Source organism: Cygnus atratus, chromosome 1 (genome assembly GCF_013377495.2).
Source record: "Cygnus atratus isolate AKBS03 ecotype Queensland, Australia chromosome 1, CAtr_DNAZoo_HiC_assembly, whole genome shotgun sequence".
NCBI lineage: Eukaryota > Metazoa > Chordata > Aves > Anseriformes > Anatidae > Cygnus > Cygnus atratus.
The window spans coordinates 145,188,837-145,204,610 of NC_066362.1; the positions used below are offsets into that span (position 1 = coordinate 145,188,837).

The 15,774-nt window shown below is 43.9% G+C and overlaps 1 protein-coding gene across 1 annotated transcript; it reads right to left on the reverse strand.

The window, feature by feature from the left end:
• Positions 1-2,218: 2,218 nt before the first annotated feature.
• Positions 2,219-14,968, reverse strand: F10 (coagulation factor X). Its single transcript, XM_035565557.1, has 8 exons — positions 14,706-14,968; positions 12,297-12,457; positions 10,713-10,737; positions 8,012-8,125; positions 6,951-7,091; positions 5,894-6,144; positions 4,423-4,540; positions 2,219-3,415 (listed from the first exon to the last, which is right to left on the reverse strand). Exons 1-8 carry the CDS (start codon positions 14,773-14,775, stop codon positions 2,868-2,870), a joined length of 1,428 nt encoding a protein of 475 aa, XP_035421450.1. The 5' UTR covers positions 14,776-14,968; the 3' UTR covers positions 2,219-2,867.
• Between the last annotated feature and the right edge of the window lie 806 nt (positions 14,969-15,774).

A 15,774-nucleotide genomic window follows, 5' to 3' on the forward strand; every position in this document is an offset into this window, starting at 1 on the left:
CATGCACAAGAGGGTCTTGCCCAGATACTTTATCTTGGACTAAGCCTGAGCAATGCCCTACTTTCTTATTCACAGAATAATCATATAATCATTTAGGTTGGAAAAGACCCTTAATATTATCAAGTCCAACCATCTACCTAACATTATGAAGTCCCACTACTAAACCATGCCTCTTAAATACCTCCAGGGATGGAGACTCCACCACTTCCCTGGGCAGCCTGTTCCAATGCCTAACCACTCTTTCTGTGAAGAAATTATTATCCTCAGTATTTGCTTACCATAAGGAGTTTTGATATTTTAAAATCCACCAGTTTGCACAGCAGATGTGTGCTCTACCATTTGTCTAGCTCTTATGACCTGTTTGAATTTTGATAGGTGAAATTGCACCAAAATATTTAGTGTACATAAAAAAGTGTGCTTTTATTCTGTCTTTTCTTGCTGGCCGTAGAGTTGGTTATGGGCCTTGTTAGGCCCATAACCTCGTTAGGCCCAAAGTGACATCAGCAAGAGAAACGCTCAAGCAGACATTTCACTCACATCCTTTTAGCACTGTGGCAGAGACAATGTTACAGAAAAAGGAATGCGTATGAAGCCTTTGAGCCTTGGGCACTGTAGTCACCTTGGCACAGGATGAAAGTTTTGTAAAGGACAAATAAACACCGATTGCAAAGCCTAAGGACAAAGTCTCTCATATTCTACAGAATAATGACACTCTCTAAGCACAGTCATGCTGCACACAAACATGGACTTTCATCTCTCTCTTGAATGCTGCTCTGTTAAACCAGCTCTGTGCCTGCTCCCAAGGTGCTACTTGGCCTGACAAAGACATGCTGGTACAACCCAACAACTGTCACTGTTACCACAGCGACGTCTTCTCCTCAGCCACCTCAGCACCTTACACGGTCCACTTGTCTTGAGTTTCACCTCGATCCTCAGGCTTCACCGAAGCAGAACAACGCCCTTAGCACAAGTACTTAAATAGGATTTGGGTAGCACATGTGCCTGAGGACTTTGCTTTGAAAAGGGATGTTTCACCCTGATGGGGTGCATGGGGGACAAGGGGCTAGAAAGTAGAAACAGGAACCCAGTGGACAGAAGAAATCAGGGATCTAACATTGCTGAACAAACATTTAAGTAAGCCTGCTGAGGTTTTATGCAGGTGGAGACCATCACCTTGGGGTAACTGACCTGCAGTTCTTCTCGCTTGCTTTTACTGCTGACTGCAGCAATACCTTGGTGTTGTGTGGTGTTGTCTTCCTAGTTTTTCAACCTGATTTGCTCACAGCACCTGCTATATGAAATTAGCCAGTACTCACTCAGACTCTAAGAGATAAGTGGCAGGTGTCTGGCAAAATGCAGTGTACCTCAGACAGCATGGGAGCATAACAGGTTGGAGGAGCCTTGGAAAGGTCATCAGGATGGTTAGGGGACTAGAGAACATGATGTACAATAAAAGGCTTGAGGGGATTGGGTTTGTTTAACCAGGGAGAGTTGGGGGATCTAACAGCAGTCTTCCACTGCCTAAATGGGGATTAAAGTGAAGACAGAGCCAAACATTTCCAAGAACTGCCCAGGGAAAGAGGTAGCATACAGAGGTTGCGACAAGGAAAATTCCCAGTGGGTATCAGAAATTTTTAGCCATGAGTATGGTAAGGCACAGGAACTTGTTGCCCAGAAGGGTAACAAAATCTTAGCCTCTGAAGTTTTCAAAACTTGAATGGACCAGACCCTGCACAACCTGATCCCACTTTGATGTTAGTCCTGCTTTAAGCATGGGGTTGGACCAGATGGCTTTAATATGTCCCTTCCACTGAAAATTATTACATGATTTCTGTGACTAGGACTGAGGCTGAGAAGGTTTGAAGAAAGCATGGAGGAACACTTGACTTCACATACAAAACAACAGGAGTGTAAAGATACTGCCAGGAAACCTTACAGCACAGAGCGGAGTAGTATCTGAACAGACGTGAGAAATCACTGGATGTTTGCCTTTTTCTAAGAAATCAGTATCTTCGCATCTAACTTGCCCTTTTATGCTATTTAGGCCAGTGGAAGTCTTAAATTCCCCCCTCCATTCTCTACCTTCTCATCAGCCTTGACATAAGGCAGGTGAAATGTGTCATACACTTGTTTAGGGGCATGCACTCTTTTCACTCTCAAATGAGACTTTGTCTTCATATATGTGTAAGTTGACTGGAGGGAATAAAAGAAAAGAACAAAAAAGAAAAAATGTTTTATTTCGGATGCTGATATACATCAGTAATGCACCTTACAGTAGCACCTAGAAAAACTGCACACACAAGGACCTCTCTGATCCCCAGCCATACACAATCCAGATCATGATACAGGAAACAGTGAACATGCACTTTTTTTCTTTTTTTTTTTTTTTTCTTCTGAAGGAGCAGAAAACAAGTGTTCAAATTAAACTAGAGTGAAGTACAATCCATAAAAAGCAAAAACACATTTTATTTAGCTGCTGTGACCTAAGCAGGCAGTTTTGTAGAATGTGGTTATTTAGCAACACATAATGAATACTTACTTGTGTCTCAGCTTTTGCCTGGAAGGAAGCTTCCATGCTCCCTTCATCTTCTAAAAACATCCACAGGTAGAAGCTAAAAAGCTCCAGTAGGAACAAACTCCCTACTGAGCCAGCTGGCTGCAGTACAAGTCACTAGAGGACTAAAGTCCTGGTCTTCCCACTTTCATCATGATTGGTGGGGGTTCACATTATTTCCAGGAGCCTCTGGTGGAATCGCTTGAGCAAACAGACAGCTCATTTAGATGTGGGAAAAAAAAAAAAAAAGAATAAAGTTTCCATTAGAGAACCTGCACCTTGTTCACTAACAGAAGGATTGAGAACCGCACCATTACAAATTTTGTCTCATGACTGTTCTTACCCAGCGTAAGAACCTGGACAGTTTGGTATAGACACCGTATTTGCCCTTCTTTGCACATCCTTCTCCCCAGCTAACAATTCCAGTAACAAAGTAAGTATCCTTGTATCTGGTTACATGGGGGCCTCCACTGTCTCCTTGACAAGCATCTTTTTGCTCTGTATCATAACCAGCACAGAACATGTTCTCTGTTATCGCAAAGTTAGTGGATTGCTTGCAAGTGTTCCTATCAACATAGGGGACTTCAAGCACTTTAAGTTTTTTGGAAAGTCTTCCACCTTCAAATTCACGCCCGAAGCCACTAACCATCCCAGACCTTTGGTTCATCAGAACTTCATTAGCAAAGTCTGCTTCTGGGAGGCACGCTGGGATAATGTACTTAGAAAGTACTATAGGTTCCTTCAGCTTTATTAGGGCTATGTCATTATCGTAAGTCTCGGCGATGTATTTAGAGTGAACAAGTATTCTTTCCACAGTATGCATTGTTTCAGACTGTTCTTCCTTTTCTCTATCCACTTCACCTGTAATGAGATTATTAAAAGGGTCATTAATACCGAGATAGTATAAGAAATAAATTGGAATTGGAATAGGCTGCCCAGGGAAGTGGCTGAGTCACCATCCCTGGAGGTCTTTAAAAGGCATTTAGATGTAGAGCTTAGTGGTATGGTTTAGTGGAGGACTTGTTACTGTTAGATCGGAGGTTGGACTCAGTGATCTTGTAGGTCTCTTCCAACCTAGATGATTCTGTGATTCTGTGATAAAGAAAAGACTTGATAAAAGAGGACATGAGTATTCCCATTGCTACTACTTTGCCTAAGCCTTCATACCTTACAAGCAAACTGTAAGAGTGGACTGCAATACTTATCAGCAGCACCTGGATGCAGTTTCAGCTTCAAGGTTTTGTCAGTGGGGATCTCTGTAACTGTTTATGTAAATCAGCATAAACTGATTCAGCTAAACTAATGCAAACATGGGTGGAAGCTCTTAAAGCTGCTTGAGCCAGGTCTGTATCAGGGAAGAGAAACTGGTCTGGGTCAGGACTAAACAGTGCAAACACAAAGTTGTGTTGATCTATTATCATGCCTCAGAACTGAAGCAGTGACTTAATGGGAGCAAGTTTCTTCTTCCTCTAGCCGGTGTGTCATAGCTTTCCTGAGCGTTCCTGTAGAAACAAGTTGGTATGCTTCAGGCTTGCAAGGAAAAATTATGAGCCTCCTGAAGAAGCACTGCTCTGACGAGTGCAGTGCTAGCCAACACTTCTAGAATATTTGTTCTTAATCCTTTCCAACTATCTGGCAAAGAAGAAATGGATGCACCATTGTCACCTTCTAGATCATCTGCCCCAGTGATTACAAGGCAGGATTCCTGCAATAACAGGAAGGGATAGAAAGCAGAACAACAACAAAAAAAACCCAAACTAATAATAAATAAAGCGATATGAGTACATCTAATATGGGTTTTAGAGCCCAAAGAATTAGTCTGCAACGCATGCTCAGACATCATTGGAATAAAATAAGTAGCCATTTACCAACAACAACTTTGATCTCTTTGGATTGGTTCATGCAATGAGCTGCAGTAAGGATGAAATTTTCATTCAAAATGGTTCCGCCACAAAACTCTTCCCCGTTCTCATTGATCAGAACAGCCTGTGGGAGAAAACAAGGGTAAGTGCAGAATTAAAAAGAGCAGTTTAACTTCAATGAGCTATAAGCAGGTAATTGCTTTCTCTGCAGACTGCATACATGCATATTAGAGCAGCATGTATGCACCACTCTGCAGATTTCCCCTGGTACTGCATACATATGTGCATTTGCTACAGATTGGTATGTCCTGTTACAGAGTCTCAGCTATCTTTATGTGACATAGTGGTTTGACTTCTTCACCTCACAGTGCACCTTTTTAGTAACATCTTCCATGAACCAGATGCTGACTGACCGAGCAAGGAGCATGCAGTTCCCAAATCACCCCATCCTGGTGGAGTTACTACCCCAAAGAATTCCTGTCTGTGTTCTGTTCCTGTTTGACATTCCTAGTATGCAGAAGACAGGAACTTATTTTGGATGGTCTGAACTCAAGAGGAAAACTTAGTTATGAAAGCATATTTGTGAAGCAAATGAGTGCTGTCTCTGACAAGCTGTCAGGTATACTGCCTAAAGGTACTGCTTTCTTAGTGGACAGGGAAAAAAGGTACAGGACAAAGGCAAACAGCATGTGGTTCTACACCACCATCTAGCACTGGGATTTTGTCCAAACTTACACCTCTAAGTACTCAGTCCAGAGTAAGAACAAGCAAGCATAACTCCATGCTAAACAGAGGCTCTGAGTCTGAAAATAACCTCCTCAGCATACGCACAAGTTTGCCAGGTCATGGCTTTTGCAGCTAAAAGTTGATTCAGTTAAGCTTGGGTAGTGCTGTCCAAGCCATAGATCAGGAACCTGCTAAAAGGGTTTGAGCTTTGTGCTCAGCATTACCCTGGGCACCTCCTTTTACCTCTAAGACCTACACAACACTATTCCCATACAGAATCGGACTATTACACTAGTGGCCCCAGTGAATGAGCAGATCAACATGGAAAAGCACACCAAGATACACCTCACTCAGAAAAACAGAGAAGGGAAGTCAGTGTGCCTCAGAAAGGTTGAACAGAATGAGAAAGAAAGGCAGAATCAGGACAACCCTGCCAGAACAAGCAGCTTATGGATGGACAGAACTGGAACACAAGCTGCAAAGAGAACGCTGTTGGGCCAGCATCACTCAAAAGCCCTGTCTGGTTACAGGTTACAGGCAGCACCACCTAAAATGGCATAAAACCTTTCATTTTGACATTTTAAGGCTGCAGTTTGCAAAACAATATACCTAAGCGCCCAAGTTAACACAACTCAGGCAACTCCAGCTACAAACAGCGTACTACAGAAGGCAAACGGGTTAAATGAACAATTGCACAGCTTCCCTCAGAAACACGTGCTGCTTACATGCAGAACACAAACCCCAGATTTACCTGCCATGGACATTCACCAAGATGACACTCGTCACCACCTACTATCCTGGTATCGACATATGGAGTCTTGATACTCGATCCATTGCGAGGAGGGAGGGTTGGGCTTTCTGTGGTAGTAACAATGTCCTCCTCCAGACTTGTTCCATTTGGGAAGGGGCCATCTTGATCACTAGTTACATTGCTACTCTCAGTGGGTAAAATAACAGACCTTTTTTTTCTTTTCACAAAAACTTTTCCACAAGGATATTTTACTGTAAAGACAATAATACTATAATTAGAGAAAAAAGACCCACACAAGATGAAACTTGACAACACCATCTCAATAAATCAGTTATACAGCTGTTTTCACGACTAACAAAGCCTAGGCAGATGCAAAAAAAGACCAGATGGTTTGAAAAAATGAAAGCCATTTGCTACTCCTAAAACTCTTCTGTAGGTTCAGTCTCTGGACAGTGTTTTCAAAGTATTTAAAGTCATCTTCTATTGTTTACATTGCTATATGCATGTATTAGCTCTTATTAAAACCATCTTAATTAGGAAACTGAGTGTTCTATTTTAGGACTATGGCTCATGATGGCAATTCATCATTAGTTGTAAAGGATATAAAAAACAAAGTCAGGAGCATACAGTTGACTCATCCCTCTTTCCCCATTTTTTGGAACAATTAGAATGCACTTCGAATAGCATCAATCTTAACTATTTAATGTCAGCAGTTACTATTTGATTAGGTTAACTGAAATCAAAAGTAGAAAAGTTTTTGTGAGCTGCTATTTTATATGGAGTATTAGTGTTCAAATAAACAAGATACAGCTATAGCTTTCCATTTTATTTCCTCAGGAAATTCTGTGAGAGGCAACCTGCAAAGGGTTCTCAGTCAGCTAGATTCCGAGAAGTTCATCATATCACCTCACACATGGAAGGCTTTGAAAATACAAACCAATTGGTTGGCCTCAGTCTTAAATCTATGCCATGTACAATACTGACAGTTCAAAAACACATTCTTTAACTAAAACAAGCCTCACCAGCATTGGCATTAGTTTATCATGTGACTTTGTACCTGATGAAACACAGTGTTTGCCATCTTCTGCTAGAACATATCCTTTCGCACAGGAACACATAACATCCTTCTGCACACTTTTTTTGATGCTGCAGAACTGCTCACAGTCACCGTTGTTTATTTTGCAGTACTTTGGTATGACTATAAAAGAGGTAAGTTTGAAAAAAAAATGTAAATAAACACTGACTTCGTAGATCTCACGAAATTAAATTGCACTCTTTAAAGAGGATCTGTAGCTCCCCCTGTAAAACACCTGAAACCCATTTTAGTAACAGCATGAGTGGCTAACTTTTGGCTTCTGCCTTACAAAGCAACCACATGTATTGCACGAAACATACTTGCTAAGCCCAAGTGCGCACAGTGGCCATGTCACAGGGAGCTTCAAAAAGCTCTAGCTTTTCGAAACCACTAGCACAAAAGTGCAGTTACTGATAAATCCTCACGATTCATCCCTCCTGCCCTAAAAAGACCAGCTCCTCATCATTCCCCTCAGTCCTGTTTCTAAACTTCAGTTCCACACCCTCCACTCTTCCGGGCAACCAATACACACTCCAGTGACACCATTAGGAAAGTAGCTGTAGGGCACAGATGTGAGACTCAGGAAAGATTGATATGAAAGAAAAGGGTTCTTTGAAAGGCTGAAAAAGTCTCTGCATCATCTACTGACATCTGCTTTCTTTGGTTCTTCACTGCTGTGAGCTGAGCAGGGAGGATGTACTTCTGAGCTTGGAGTCCAAGCTTTGATATCAGTTATAATAATATATTACAACTTAGTTTTATTGCCATATTTTGGGTATTCAAGCTCATGTAAAGAGGCACTCTCATACTTCAGAGGGTTTTGTTTGGAGCAAGTGTAAATTTGGAGCACTCACTAATACTATCCAGCTGTAGAGCCAGCAGGCTTTCTGCTTCCGGCGCTGGTTTTTAACTCACCGTTGACTGCTATCCTATTCTGTGCATTTTTCTAAGAGGCAATTGATCTTTGTTAAGGGAGTGTTAACTCTCTACGGTTCTGCAACCCGGTAAATCCACTGCCACAGTTCTTTGAAGGAGAAACCTACCAAATTCACAGTTCTTGCCTTGATAACCATCCAAACAGGAGCAAGTGTAGGAACCAATTCCATCTTTACAATGTCCACCATAGTGACAAGGATTTGAGCTACACTGGTTGCCATCTATAAAAATAATAATAAAAAAAAAAGTAAATTGTAAGAGAGCAAGCATTTTCAGTGAGCTCTGAAGGGGGGTTAGTTTTCACAAGCAATCTTTCATTGTTCTTTTTAAAACATATGTCCTGTGAGTGGCCAAATTTCAGGCAAGAGCAACTGCAGTCATTCCAAGTCAGCATGATTCATATACATATCCTAAGTTTTGCAATCTGCTTTTGGTGGCTACTGTATAGTTACAACTTTTTTTCTAAGAAGATAAATTCATACTTGCTTGTCCATCATTTACAGTGAAGACTGTAAAAGAAGATGGGACATTTCCATGTTGCAACTACTGTCTAAAGCATTTCTCTGCGATTTCCACATAATAATGACAACTCAACTATTATTTCTTTAAAGGTCATCTCGTCCCACATGCATGTGTTTTGCCTGCAGTGCTGCTTATTTAAAGTAACAGATACCAGCATATTAATCAGGAGATAAACAAAACAAAAAAATGTTTACAAAGCTCTGCTAAATTCATGTGTGCAGGCCAAATTCCTGTTTCATACTTTCAGTACCAAAATTGTCCCATTTTATCTATTTAGGTGTGAGCTTAGGCCTCAGAGAATTAGCTCTTACCTCACGCTCCCTGTGTTTAAGCCGGGATCTCCACATTTGAAACGTAGTTCTGCCACCTCCCTTTCTTTCCATGACCTGGACACAACTGGCTGACCCAGCCCCTGGGCCCCAGCCATATGTACCTCACAAATGTAGTTACAAGTAGGGAAGGGAGGCTGCACCACATCTAGGGGAACGTGCCACGTAGCAGCCCCTTCTCCCACCCTCACAAAGGCAGCTCACTCCTGCACCGATGCTCACTACCACGATCTCTCCCGTACAGCAACCTGCAGTAACAAATGTATTCCTGCATCATATGATGCCAGGCTCTTCTGGAGTGTGTGATAAGACAAGCAGGATATCTGGGGAATTGATGCTTGCTAAATCGTTGCCGTAGACGCACACTCTTCGTATTTCTGAATGTTGCCACCTGCTCTGCTCTTGTTTGGAGCACCTGGAAGAACAGCAGTGCCCACAGAGGCGACAAGATGCAAGACACTGCTCATCCTATAGATCCAGCTTGCAGCCTGCATGATGCCTCTGACCTGTGACTTCATCTTCTGCAGCTACATCTGCCACAGGGATCATCTGCTGGGCTTTGTGTGCTGCCCCCACAATTCTACATCCCTTCTGTACCTGAACGTGGCCACAAACAACAGCATTCCAAATTCTGCTGGAGCCTATGAGGCCCACCATGGAGGTGCTGGAAGACTAATGCCCATCCTCAACAGTGGGAAAGCAAGACCACCTTTTAGCAAAAGAAAGGCACACACGAGGCCTGCCCTATTCTGTAGTGGTCTTAGCTAAGCAGCATCCTACTGCACAGTATTCCCCTATACTGTAGTTGCTGGTGTGTGACTGAGTTATGTATTGATATTGCACAAAAACATTGCAGAATCCCCCCACTAAAAAAGGAAACAAGACACAGCTGTTCTAGTAACTTTGCTGAGGGTAGCTGTGGTTTTCAAAACTTCTGAACACCAATAAAGCAATTCGTGGACTGTGGTTTAAGATGTACGAAATTGGCATTTCCGCTAGGAGCACTGGCAGTGATGTCCCACTGCCTGTATTCTCACGAGATTTCTCACGAAATTTTCCACTCCTGTTCACTGTAGCACTGACGCAGGCTTTGCTTGAAATTTCACCCTTTAGGTTGCAGACTTCATCCCCCTCCTTAGAGGATTGTGAAAGTTTGCATCTTCTTTGTGGCAACTGTCTTCAATTTTCTGCAGACTCAAAAGACAAAGCTGAGCAGTCTTTGGTCTACATTTTTGAAGTATTCCTCCTAACATGTGGGCTGGACACATACTTCCAGAAGAACGCATTACCAAACACTAATACATTAAAAATCTGCACATGTAAACTGATTATGAACAACAGAACCCTAATAAGTACAACTCAGTCCTTCGGGAAAAAAGAAAAGAAAAACCAGAAAAGACTGACAAACTGTATCCGCTAATCTGCTGGTATGTCTTCCTTGAATGCCAAACGGTTCTGTAGAAAACATTTCCCACCAAATGATCTACTTTACAGGAACCAACAACACTGTGACATGCAAGGTGACATAAAACTGGCAAGAAATTGTGCAATGCAGATCAATAGGTTGTGCTGGCTAAAGCATGTAAGTGCCACCCTCTTCTTCTTTGCGTCTTGGACTCCCCCATCCTGGGCTGACCTTCTGGAGGATAAGTAATTGGCAGAGCCAGAGGCCCAGTTCCTGCTTCTTGCTAGGTCAGTATTCTTTTTTGAGATGACAAAGGTCATCCCAGGAATTGGAGGCAGCTGAACCTTGCCTTCAAGTGAAATGACTGTGTTCAAGCAACAGCAAGGCTGTAAATCAATCAGGTTCCTCTTTCAGAGGAAACACAAAAGTGAGGGCATCCCACAGCGAGAAGAGTAAACAAGGCAGCAGGAAGTGGTTATGTAAGAGGTGCATCCTTTTTCATCGTGCAATAAGGAAGCTTAATTTTCTAAACAAGTGCAGGGTGTTCCTTACCTACATAGACGTTCCAGAATTCCTCCTACAGGTAGGTGCAGGGAGAGGGAAATAAAAGAAGACAAAAAGAGTTAGATGAGAATTACTGAATTCAGTTCTTCAGAAAAATATCAGAGCTTTCATAGAGAGAATACTTGCAGCTAACAATTTTCAGACAAATATTTAAGTTACAGGCAAATACAGTGTCTTGCAGCCTGCTATTGCCATTTAATTAATTAAAACCATATGATTAAACTATCTCTAGTGGCCAGCTCTAGCGAATCATAGAATCATTTTGGTTGGAAAAGACCTGTAAGATCATCTAGTCCAACCATAAATGAGTTGAAAGAGAAACAAGAGAAACAAGTCTCATGCATTTTTCAGAAATACCTGAACCTCCTTAGGGGTTTCCTAATGTGACCCACTCAGCATAAGGCATTTGATTTCTAGCATACCTGTATCTTACCCTTGGTTTCGACTGAATTTACTTACATTCCTATAATATCAAATTCTCATTCTCCTTCCTCTGTAGCCCTATGAAGCTGGACCTCAGAAATCCTGAGATCTGAAAATATTTTGTCCAATTTCTGTTCTTCTTTCCCTCTCACTGAGGACGCCAGGTATGCTGTCTGGCCAAGACAGTGAGGTCTGGTCACCAGGTAGAACAGGCCGCGCTGGTTCTGCCATTGATCAGCCAACCTTTACTCTTTGAAGTGCCCTGGTGTAGCATCCATGACTGCTCACCCAGGTCACCTCAGGGCCACTCCAAGAACATTCTGGCCAGCCAGGAATTCTACAGCAAAATGAGTCTAGCCTTGACTCCAGTTTCAGGGCTGTTCTTAACAGCCACATAGCTACATACAGCCAAGGTTCCCAATTCCCCTCTACCACCAAGTCACTTCAAGTTTTCAAATATTACCTTTTCTACCTGCCCCTCACCTTGCCCCATCTCTTTAAGTCTCCCTTTAGCTCAGGAACTGCTCATACTTCTAGGTAAAGTTAAGCAGCTTCCAGGGTAGGAAGATGACACAAGAGCCACACATACAAACCTCATGCCATGTGGGCAATTTAATGTTAAGGCATATAAGGATTGTCCACAATACACATTCTGTCAATTCAAATGATGGAAAGATGGCCAGAAAATGATAAGCCCTGCAAAGCTTCTTGAGATAAACGTGGAAAAACATTCACGTGAAGTTCCAAGTCAATATTTGCCATCCCCACCTTCCCATGGACTCTCCATCTAAGAACTATTGAATATAATCATGTCGCTCAGCTATGCCACACAGATAGGGTGAAAATAGTTCTAACACAAGGGGTATTAAATCATTTAAAGGTCAAATACCTTACAATGGCAATTAGGCAGATCAGAACAGGTAAAAGAATGGAAGCTTTAACTTGGCCTGACCTTGCAAGAGAGAAACTAAGACAGTTTTCATATGCGTATGCCTTAGCAATTCCAGCTACAGTCAAAACCACTACCTATTCTTTGTGTTAAGCGATCAACAATAACTTGTAAGTTTTGATGTCCAGCTCATAAGACTTTAATACTATTTTGTAAACATGAAATATGTAGGCCTATGTTTTGTATTAGTTCATCCTTACAGTTTTCTCCTGGTCTTCAAAGGCTTCTCTTGCCTCTTCTTTAGAGCAGCGCTCCTCATTGCATTCTCTTTCAATATTGCCTTGCTTCATTTCCTCCAAAAAAGAGTTAGCACGTCTTGTTCTTTCCAAGAACTTGTCAGCACTTTCTTTCTTGATGAATACTAGACAGTAGAGAAAATGATACAATTGCTGGGTTACATTTGGTGGTGGTAAAAAGTCATTAGAAATAAATGAGGTAGAAACAAAAACCAAACAGACCCTCTCACCACTCCACTCATAAGCAATGTTACCTGTGAAGTCAGCCCTCACAGAGACTGACACGTCTCAGGATCTCTCTCAGAATCAACAGCTTCAAGACAAACTAGAGGCATGCAAAATTCTGTCCTGCTGTTGTTAGTCTTGAAAATAAGAACATGCAGGTTGCTGCCAAGGGCTTATATTTCTGTTGCTCCTGCTCCAGACTCCAGTCTTGAACAGAATGACTTTCCCTGCCACTCTGAAGGCCAGGGAGACTGCAGTTCTTGATTTGGTTTTAAATCTGACAACCTGGCAACACCACTGGCTGCTCCAGGGCCTTATGGTCCAGAAACTAATCACCACACAAACTCATGATGCAGTGACTTCAAACAGCATGGGGCTCTACTGACAGATGGGAAGAGCTGTCTCACAGTCCTACCTTCAGAAAAGAAACTGCACATGTGTGAGATCTACTGTCCTGAACTACCCCAAATCCCACTGCACCACCCTGGAGTCTTCTTTCCCTCTTAACATCACTTCCTAATTGCCTTTTGTAGCATTCTTACCTTACCACTAAGTTCTACTAAGCAAGTAGAGCTGCATTTAAAGATTTAAAGAAGAACAGAAGCAAACAAATGTCAGCTTTAGCACCTAAAGAAAGTACAGCTTGAGGTCAGATTGCTGTTTATTTATTTATTTATTTGAAGCTTGGTGTCACAGGTGAGATCTCCTGCCTTTAAGTTTAAGGCAGAGGTAGCCGCTGATTGAAACTGAAGGACCAGAGGCATGAAACTCAGCTCAGCCAGTTGGCTGCATGAGCAGTCCTGTTACTCTGCAGTAACCTGTGCACACATTACCAGACAGGAAGAACAGCAACAAAACTGGAGTAGGTAAATTGCCAATTACTCTGTAAAAAGCATAGATTTTAGGAAAGTTTGTGGAGCCTGAAAGCTGGCATTGAATTATGTTCTACACACCTGAAATTTAAATAGGAAAAAATACTTTCCAATCACAGACTGGAGTGTGGAAGACAGTGCTGCAGGTGGGTCTTGAAGGCTCACACTCAGTAGGCAGCACGCATGTATCTTCTGGAGCATTCTTCATGCATCTCAATGCACTAATAAGTAAATTAGTTGATCAGTAATGATATAATTTAATATGCTCTAAAGAGCTATGGAAGACACTTACTCTGATTCCACTGAAATGGGTAGATCGGCCACAGGGAGCCAAATTCTGCTACTGCCATTTATATCAAGCATTACCACAGAGCCCATGTGTACTTTGGAGTCCTACTTACTCTGAAAAGGCTCCTTGCAAGGATGGCTTACAGAAAGTGCTTTTAACTTCTAGCTCAGCAACTGTTAGTTCATTCACCCACTGTCTTATTTGTCCTTAAAACCCTCTCTGCAGTTATGGGAAAGTGACAGGGTGCAGCTGGTGGGGTTATTGCCACTCTATTCCTTTGCCTCCCCATCATCACTGTAAGAAGATGTTTTTGTAAATTTCAACTAGCCGATTAGTCTTCTGAGGCTGGCCGCTCTCTTTCCAAAGCTTCCTGTCATCCTTCTTTCTTTGAAAACACAGAGGAGCAATGGGTGTTGGTCAACTCAAGTAGGACACTCCAGCAACCTGCAGAGGACCTTACTTTAAAACCCAAGTAGGCTGACTCACTGAAGGAAGAGTTAATGCCTTTTGAAAAGCCACACGGTGTGGCTTTCTGTCCTGAACTTTGATGTTGATCCTTGCAGCACAAACAGAGGCAGGACGTGCTCATCCCCCTGCGCCCCAGCCCACGGCCAAGCGCACCCAACGGAGCCCGCCTGGAGCCCCACGTCCTCCAGCACACCCCGCTTGGCGGGCAGCTGTCCTCCCAGCATCAGAGACCCCATTTTACAGGGACACGGCAAGGCACAGCACCTCAGGACCCCCCGGGATCCCCACCTTCCTGCTGAAACCCAGCAGCATTTTTGGGGCACCCCAGGTGTCCCCCAACAGCTCCCCGCTGCCGAGGCGCAGCTCAGGACAGGGGCGCAGCCGAGCCCTCTTCTGCTTTGGGCACTGAGCCCCCAGCCGGGCGTTTCCATGGCTGCCCCCAAAAGCTGTCAGGAGGGGACATCCTCCACTTCCTGGACCCCTTGACTCCCCTTCTGAGAAAAAAAGTTGCTGCCTTACCTCCTCCTTCAGCACGGAGCTCGTCCGCCAGCGCCGCGCAGAGCAGGAGGAGCAGCAGGCGGCCAGCCATGGTGGCGGGGGGCTCCCCACAGCTGCCAGCCGAGCGGGACGGGGACAGGGACAGGGACAGGGACGGCGACAGGGGACAGAGCCGAAGCCTTCACCTCCCCGGGCGGGGAGAGACTGCGGCGGCGTTGCTTCACCCTGCCCAGAAATAGCGGAAGCGCCCTGGAAGGGGGAAAGCCGCCGCGGGATTTCTCAGCCGGGGGGGGGTGGGGGGGTGGCCCGATGATGAGGCTCTACTTTTTTTTTTTTTTTTAAGCACCAAAAACCAAAAAGCAAGGAAGCTGGCTTTTTAAATTATGCTATTTTTCAGGGGGAAGTTGGGAAGCGAATCGTCACGTTATTAAGCAAGGGCTGGCCGAGGCTGGCCTTGCCCAGCTTGGTGCTGGCAGGTGTGGGGCTCGGCTTGGGAGCAAAGCCAGGCCTCAGCCTCCTGCTCCAAAACCCACGGTTTTGGGCAGCCCCCCCAAAACGACCCCGTACCTGCACCCCGACACCGTCACTCACTGCCTCCTCACACCCCCAGGGCCCGTCCGCCCCTGGCCTGGTGCTCAATGCCAGCGGCGTTGTTTTGCCATCTTTGCTCGGTGGCCTGTGGTGGGGAAGGGGTCCCCTGCTAAAGGAGATTTGCCCCAGAGCTGGCCTCCATTTCCCTGTTTTTTGGAGTCTCACTGTGTGGTGCCCAGTGAGGCCTCTGTGCGCCGTGGAGGCCACGGCTGCGGTGCTGCCAAGATCCTGCCCGTCGTGCCTGCTTCATCTCCTTTGCTTGTTTAAACAGGCTGTTACATTAAAGATATACTTAACACCTGGCTTTATTATGAAAAAGTCACGCTGTGCAGCCATTAATGCTGTTTGGGGTTTTTGTCCATGTTTTGCCCTTTTTCTGCAAGATGATCTGTTCATAAATATCAGTATTTACTCAGAAGAAGTCATCCTGTGGAGCCTGGAAAACCCAAAGCTATTCTAGCTCGAGGGGCCTGGAGGGATGATTTTGCAATGCTGAGTG

Bases quoted from the DNA above. Each gene is read 5' to 3' on its own strand.
- F10 (XM_035565557.1), bottom strand. From the start codon at position 14,775: ATGGCTGGCCGCCTGCTGCTCCTCCTGCTCTGCGCGGCGCTGGCGGAC. The intron at 7,092-8,011 runs GTAGGTTTCTCC...CCTCTTTTATAG, and splicing joins AGGCAAGAACTGTGAATTTG to TCATACCAAAGTACTGCAAA. The intron at 6,145-6,950 runs GTACAAAGTCAC...TTGTCTTTACAG, and splicing joins CAAACACTGTGTTTCATCAG to TAAAATATCCTTGTGGAAAA.